This window comes from Pezoporus occidentalis, unplaced genomic scaffold (assembly GCF_034315485.1).
Source record: "Pezoporus occidentalis ecotype Australia unplaced genomic scaffold, CSIRO_AGI_Poc_V1 ctg2187, whole genome shotgun sequence".
Lineage (NCBI taxonomy): Eukaryota > Metazoa > Chordata > Aves > Psittaciformes > Psittacidae > Pezoporus > Pezoporus occidentalis.
The window spans coordinates 1-8,140 of NW_026914059.1; the positions used below are offsets into that span (position 1 = coordinate 1).

General features: G+C 59.0%; 1 protein-coding gene across 1 annotated transcript; it reads right to left on the reverse strand.

The window, feature by feature from the left end:
• Positions 1-4: 4 nt before the first annotated feature.
• Positions 5-5,606, reverse strand: LOC134164365 (death domain-associated protein 6-like; the record flags this gene model as incomplete). Its single annotated transcript, XM_062620001.1, has 4 exons — positions 5,318-5,606; positions 3,289-4,129; positions 2,101-2,252; positions 5-463 (listed from the first exon to the last, which is right to left on the reverse strand). Coding segments are annotated over exons 1-4 (1,668 nt in total), but the record flags the coding sequence as incomplete, so codon positions are not given.
• Positions 5,607-8,140: the final 2,534 nt, after the last annotated feature.

An 8,140-nucleotide genomic window follows, 5' to 3' on the forward strand; every position in this document is an offset into this window, starting at 1 on the left:
TAGAGGGGACACTGGGGCCTTCATCCCCTTTGGGGCTTCCATAGGGGATGCTGGGCTTGGAAGTGGTACCTTCATCATCCTCATCCTCCCTTCCGTGGGGGGCATCGGGCTCTATAGGGTCCCCTTTGGGGCTTCCATAGGGGATGCTGGGCTTGGAGGTGGTACCTTCATCATCCTCATCCTCCCTTCCATGGGGGGCATCGGGCTCTATAGGGTCCCCTTTGGGGCTTCCATAGGGGATGCTGGGCTTGGAGGTGGTGCCTTCATCATCCTCATCCTCCCTTCCATGGGGGGCATTGGGCTCTATAGGGTCCCCTTTGTCCTCTTCCTCCCTCTTCCCATGGGAGCCATTGGAGCTGTCCCCTTCCTCCTCCTCCTCCTCCTCTTCCTCTTCCTCCTCCGACTCTTCCTCCGTCTCCTCCTCTTCCTCTTCCTCCCTGGACTGGCTCTTCCCTGGGGTGCCCTGTTGGACACTGGGGCTCAGATTGGACCCTGTCCGTCCCCCCCCATAACCACGTCCCTATGGGTGACCCCCCCATAACCATGCCCCATGGGTGCCCATGACCCTGCCCCATGGGTGCCCATGACCATGCCCCATGGGTGACCATGCCCATGCCCCATGGGTGCCCATAACCATGCCCTATGGGTGCCCATAACCATGCCCTATGTGTACCCATAACCATGCCCTATGTGTACCCATAACCCTGCCCCATGGGTGCCCATAACCCTGCCCCATGGGTGCCCATAACCCTGCCCCATGGGTGCCCATAACCCTGCCCCATGGGTGCCCATGACCCTGCCCCATGGGTGCCCATAACCCTGCCCCATGGGTGCCCATGACCCTGCCCCATGGGTGCCCATAACCCTGCTCCATGGGTGCCCATAACCATGCCCTATGTGTACCCATAACCCTGCTCCATGGGTGCCCATGACCCTGCCCCATGGGTGCCCATAACCGTGCCCTATGGGTGCCTATAACTAAGCCCTATGTATACCCATAACCATGCCCTATGTGTACCCATAACCCTGCCCCATGGGTGCCCATGACCATGCCCTATGGGTGCCTATAACCAAGCCCTATGTATACCCATAACCATGCCCTATGTGTACCCATAACCATGCCATATGGGCGCCCATAACCATGCCCTATGTGTACCCATAATCATAACCCATTGGTACCTATAACCATGCCCTATGTGTACCCATAACCCTGCCCCATGGGTGCCCATGACCATGCCCCATGGGTGCCCATGACCATGCCATATGGGTACCCATAACCATGCCCCATGGGTGCCCATAACCATGCCCTATATGTACCCATAACCATGCCATATGGGTACCCATAACCATGCCCTATGTGTACCCATAATCATAACCCATTGGTACCCATAACCATGCCCTATGTGTACCCATAACCCTGCCCCATGGGTGCCCATGACCATGCCCCATGGGTGACCATGCCCATGCCCCATGGGTGCCCATAACCCTGCCCCATGGGTGCCCATAACCCTGCCCCATGGGTGCCCATAACCCTGCCCCATGGGTGCCCATAACCATGCCCTATGTGTACCCATAACCATGCCCTATATGCCCATAACCATGCCATATGGGTGCCCATAACCATGCCCTATGTGTACCCATAACCATGCCCTATGTGTACCCATAACCCTGCCCCATGGGTGACCATGCCCATGCCCCATGGGTGCCCATAACCATGCCCTATGTGTACCCATAACCCTGCCCCATGGGTGCCCATAACCCTGCCCCATGGGTGCCCATAACCATGCCCCATGGGTGCCCATAACCCTGCCCCATGGGTGCCCATAACCATGCATGCCCATCCCCCCCATAACCCTGGGTGCCCATAACCCTGCCCATGGGGGTGCCCATGACCATGCCCCATGGGTGACCATGCCCATCCCCCATGGGTGCCCATAACCCTGCCCCATGGGTGCCCATAACCCTGCTCCATGGGTGACCATGACCCTGCCACATGGGTGCCCATAACCCTGCCCCATGGGTGCCCATGAGCCTGCCCCATGGGTGCCCATAACCCTGCCCCATGGGTGCCCATGACCCTGCCCCATGGGTGCTGCTCACCCGGCGCCGCTTCCTGCCCCTCTCCTCCTCCTCGCTCTCATCCTGCAGCTGGGCATAGTGGGAGATGACCTGGTCCAGGCGGCTCAGCGCCACGGTCCGGTTCCGCCGCAGCCTCTTGGCCAGCTCCGGGTCCATCAGAGCCGGATCCGTGCCTGGTGGGGGGGGGTCAAACAAAGGGGTGATGGGCACCAAAGGAGCTGCCAAGGATGGGGTTGGAGCTCCTGGAGCTCCAGTGGTTCTCTATGGGGATCTATGGGCCCTCTGTGGGCTCCATCACCTTCCAGGAGCTCCATCACCCTCTATGGGCTCCATCACCCTCTATGGGCTCCATTAGCCTCTATGAGCTCCATCACCTTCCAGGAGCTCCATCACCCTCTATGGGCTCCATTAGCCTCTATGAGCTCTATCACCTTCTATGAGCTCCATCACCCTCTATAAGCTCCATCATGCTCTATGGGCTCCATCACCCTCTATGAGCTCCATCACCCTCTATGAGCTCCATCATTCTCTATGGGCTCCATCACCCTCTATGAGCTCCATCACCCTCTACGAGCTCCATCATCCCCAATAAGCTCCATCATCCTCTATGGGCTCCATCACTTTCTATGGGCTCCACCATCCTCTATGGGCTCCATCATCCCATTGTGCTCTCCATCACTTTCTATGGGCTCCATCATGCCCTTGTGCTCTCCATCACCCCCTTACGATCCCTTCCATGCTCTCCATCACCCCCTTGTGCTCTCCATCACCCCCTTATGATCCCTTCCATGCTCTCCATCACCCCCTTGTGCTCTCCATCACCCTTCCATCACCTCCATTGGCTTTTTAAGTTCCCTTCCATGGTCTCCATCACCCCCTTGTGCTCTCCATCACCCCCTTGTGCTCTCCATCACCCCCTTGTGCTCTCCATCACCCTCCCATCACCTCCATTGGCTTTTTAAGTTCCCTTCTATGCTCTCCATCACTCCCTTGCGCTCTCCATCACCCCCTTGTGCTCTCCATCAGCTCCTTGTGCTCTCCATCACCCCCTTGTGATCCCTTCCATGCTCTCCATCACCCCCTTGTGCTCTCCATCACCCCCTTGTGCTCTCCATCACCCCCTTGTGCTCTCCATCACCCTTCCCTCACCTCCACTGGCCTCTTACGATCCCTTCCACGCTCTCCATCCCCCCCCCCCCAACCCCTCACCAGGCCGATACTGATCCGTGAGGTGACTCCCGAAGTTATAGACCAGGTCGAGGTGCCTCCTCTCCTGCAGGCGGTTCCCCACCTCGCGGAAGGCGTCCTGCGCCATGCTCTCCATGTGCTTCCTGCCCAAGCCGAGGCGATGGCGCCCGTTGGCTTTCTGGATGACCTTGAGGATGTCGCTGTAGTCGGGGAAGACGTCGGGGCGGTTGATGAAGCGCTCGACGCGGCGGTTGACCTCCGGGTAACGGGTGCCGCGGTAGGGGATGCGCTGCTCCATGACGCGGCCCGTGAGGCTGCTGCAGCGCTTGAGCTCGCACAGGCGTTGGAAGATCCTCATCATCCTCCTCTTGAGGCGGCTCTCTTGGAGGTAGGCCGAGTCCTCGCTGTCCAACTCGGCCAGGTCCAGCTCCCGTTCCTGCAGGCGCCGGATCTCGCCCGTGTACACGCGGAGGAGGTTCTCCAAGTAGCGGATCTGGCGCTTGGAGCCGGTGGGAGACGACGATGACGATGATGATGACGGCGGCGGTGGCGGTGGTGACGGTGGTTGAGGTGGTTGAGGCGGATCCGGTGCGGGATGAGGACCGGGTCGTGCCGTGGGGTTGGAGACGGGGGTCAAAGGGAGCTTTCGGCGCAGGGCATGCGCCTTGAGGGTGGTGCAGAGCTCGTTGATGTAGACGTAGACCTTGGCGCGGTGGCGGCGGACGCGGCGCAGGCAGCGGGCCAGGACGTTGCGGAGCTCGGCCGAGGCGCGGAAGGCGGCGCCGGCTTTTTGGTGCCGGGAGCAAAGGAAAGGGAGGACCTCGGGGTGCTCGGCGGTGAGGGGGGTGCAGAGAGCCAGGAACTGAGGAGGAGGAGGAGGAGGAGGTGGTGGTGGTGGTGGGGAGGGGGAGAGAGTGAGGGGAGGGTGTGGGGAGAGGGGATGGGGAGGACAATGGGGGCATGGAGGGGATGGGGATGGGGATGGGGAGGGGATGGGGATGGGGAGGGGATGGGGAGGGGATGGGGATGGGGAGGGGATGGAGATGGGGATGGGATGGGGATGGGGAGGGGATGGGGAGGGGATGGGGATGGGGATGGGGAGGGGATGGGGAGGGGATGGGGATGGGGAGGGGATGGGGAGGGGATGGAGATGGGGAGGGGATGGGGATGGGGAGGGGATGGGGAGGGGATGGGGATGGGGAGGGGATGGAGATGGGGAGGGGATGGAGATGGGGAGGGGATGGGGATGGGGAGGGGATGGGGAGGGGATGGGGAGGGGATGGGGATGGGATGGAGATGGGGAGGGGATGGAGGTGGGGAGGGGGGAGGTGGGGAGGGGATGGGGATGGGACGGGATGGGGAGGGGATGGGGAGGGGATGGAGATGGGGAGGGGATGGGGAGGGGATGGGGATGGGGAGGGGATGGGGATGGGATGGAGAAGGGATGGGGACCACAGGGGGGACATGGAGGGGGTGGAGAGGAGATGGAGACCCCACCACAGATGTAAGAGGTGATGAATGGGGAGAGGGAGACCCCAAGGAGGACGTGGAGGGGATGGAGATGGGATGGGGACCACAGGGGGGACATGGAGGGGATGGAGATGGGATGGGGACCACAGGGGGGGACATGGAGGGGATGGAGATGGGATGGGGACCATAGGGGGACATGGAGGAGATGGAGATGGGATGTGGACCACAATGGGGACATGGAGGAGATGGAGATGGGATGTGGACCACAGGGGGGACATGGAGGGGATGGAGATGGGATGGGGAGCACAATGGGGACATGGAGGGGATGGAGATGGGATGGAGATGGGATGGGGACCATAGGGGGACATGGAGGGGATGGAGATGGGATGTGGACCACAGGGGGGACATGGAGGGGATGGAGATGGGATGGAGATGGGATAGGGACCACAGGGGGGGGACATGGAGGGGATGGAGATGGGATATAGACCACAAAGAGGACATAGAGGGGATGGAGATGCCCCCCCCAAGGAAGTGCCCCCCCCCCAAAACTCCAGCCCCCCCCCCCCCATCCCCCCCTTACCTCTCCAAAGAGCCGCTCATTCTCCTCCTTGTACCCCCCCTCTTTGCTCCCCCCCCCGCTCGGGGGGGTCCCCGGGGGGTCCCCATTGCTGGGGGTGGGGTGGGGGGGCGCCGGGGGGGTCCCCGAGGGCCCGGGAGGGGTGGGGGGGGCCGGGGGGGGCCCCTCATCCTCATCATCCAGGACAATGACGCTGTCTTGGGGGGGGGCGGCCGCCATGGGGGGTGCAATGGGGGGGGCCCAGGAGAGGGGAAACCCCCTCTGGAGCCTCACGGGGGAGCCTGGGGAGGGGGAAAGGGGGTCAGGACCCCAAAATAGCCCCATTGGGACCTAAAATAGCCCCATTTCCCCCCAAAATACCCCCCCCAGCCCCCAAAATAGCCCCGTGGAACCCAAAATAGCCCCATTGGGACCCAAAATAGCCCCATTGGGACCTAAAATAGCCCCATTTTCTCCAAAATACCTCCACAGACCCCCAAAATAGCCCCGTGGAACCCAAAATAGCCCCGTGGAACCCAAAATAGCCCCATTGGGACCCAAAATAGCCCCATTGGGACCCAAAATACCCCCCTGGACTTCGAAAGAGCCTCATTTTGACCCAAAATAGCCCCATTTTGACCCAAAATAGCCTCACTGTGACCCAAAATACCCCTTTATGACCCAAAATACACCCAGGATGACAAAATAGCCCTTTTGTGACCCAAAATACCCTCCTAGACACCAAAATAGCCCCGTTGAGGCCCCCAAAAAACCTCTTAAAAGCCAAAATAGCCTCATTTTGACCCAAAATACACCCCTGGACCCCAAAATAGCCTCATTTTGACCCAAAATACACCCCTGGACCTCAAAATAGCCTCATTTTGACCCAAAATACACCCCTGGACCCCAAAATAGCCTCATTTTGACCCAAAATACACCCCTGGACCCCAAAATAGCCTCATTTTGACGCAAAAATAGCCGTATTGTGACCCAAAATACCCCCTTAAACCCCAGAATAGCCCCATTGTGGCGCAAAATAGACCCTGGACCCCAAAATAGCCCCGTTGTGACCCAAAATACCCCCTTAAACCCCAAAATAGCCTCTTTGTGGCCCAAAACAGTCCCCTGGACCCCAAAAAAGCCCCATAGAGCCCCAAAACAGCCCCGTTGTGACCCAAAATACCCCCCTGGACCCCAAAATACTCCCCTGAACCCAAAAACAGCCCCTTTGTGACCCAAAATACCCCCCTGAACCCCAAAAAAGCCCCTTTGAGCCCCAAAATACCCCCCTGAACCCCAAAAAAGCCCCTTTGAGCCCCAAAATACCCCCCTGAACACCAAAACAGGCCCTTTGTGACCCAAAATACCCCCTGAACCCCAAAAAAGCCCCTTTGTGACCCAAAATACCCCCCTGAACCCCAAAAAAGCCCCTTTGAGCCCCAAAATACCCCCCTGAACACCAAAACAGGCCCTTTGTGACCCAAAATACCCCCCTGAACCCCAAAACAGGCCCTTTGTGACCCAAAATACCCCCTGAACCCCAAAAAAGCCCCTTTGTGACCCAAAATACCCCCCTGAACCCCAAAACAGCCCCTTTGTGACCCAAAATACCCCCCTGAACACCAAAACAGCCCCTTTGAGCCCCAAAATACCCCCCTGGACCCCAAAACAGCCCCATTGTGACCCAAAATACGTCCCTGGACCCCAAAATACGCCCTTTGAGCCCCAAAATACCCCCTGGACCCCAAAATAGGCCCTTTGAGGCCCAAAATACCTCCCTGAACCCCAAACCGTACCCCTTTGAGTCCCCAAATATCCCCCGAACCCCAAACCAGCCCCTCTGAGCCCAAAAATACACCCTTGAACCCCAAAATACCCCCTTTGTGACCCAAAATACCCCCCTGGACCCCAAAACAGTCCTGTTGTGACCCAAAATATGCCCCTGGACCCCCAAAATAGCCCCATAGTGACCCAAAATACGTCCCTGGGCCCCAAAATAGGCCCTTTGAGCCCCAAAATACCTCCCTGAACCCCAAACCGTACCACTTTGAGTCCCCAAATATCCCCCTGAACCCCAAAACAGCCCCTTTGAGCCCAAAAATACCCCCCTGAACCCCAAAATACCCCCTTTGTGACCCAAAATACCCCCCTGAACCCCAAAACAGCCCCTTTGACCCCCAAAATACCCCCCGGACCCCAAAATAGCCCCATTGTGACCCAAAATACGTCCCTGGGCCCCAAAATAGGCCCTTTGAGGCCCAAAATACCTCCCTGAACCCCAAACCGTACCCCTTTGAGTCCCCAAATATCCCCCTGAACCCCAAAACAGCCCCTTTGAGCCCAAAAATACACCCTTGAACTCCAAAATACCCCCTTTGTGACCCAAAATACCCCCCTGAACCTCAAAATAGCTCCTTTGTGACCCAAAATATGCCCCTGGACCCCCAAAATACCCCCTCTGAGCCCCAAAATACCCCCCGGACCCCAAAATAGCCCCGTTGTGACCCAAAATACCCCCCAGGACCCCAAAATGGCCCCTTTGAGCCCCAAAATACACCCCTGGACCCCAAAATAGCCCCTTTTGAGCCCCAAAATACCCCCTTGAACCCCAAAACAGCCTCTATGTGACACAAAACACCCCCTGAACCCCAAAACAGCCCCTTTGTGCCCCAAAATACCCCGTTTGATCCCCAAAACACCCCCTTTGTGACCCCAAACAGCCCCTTTGTGTCCCCACCCCCCCCCCCGTTCCCCAATTGGCCCCCACTGAGCCCCAAACCAGCCCCGTTTCACCCCAAAACCCCCCTCACATCGGCCTCTGCCCCCCAACCCCCCCCCCCATTGCCC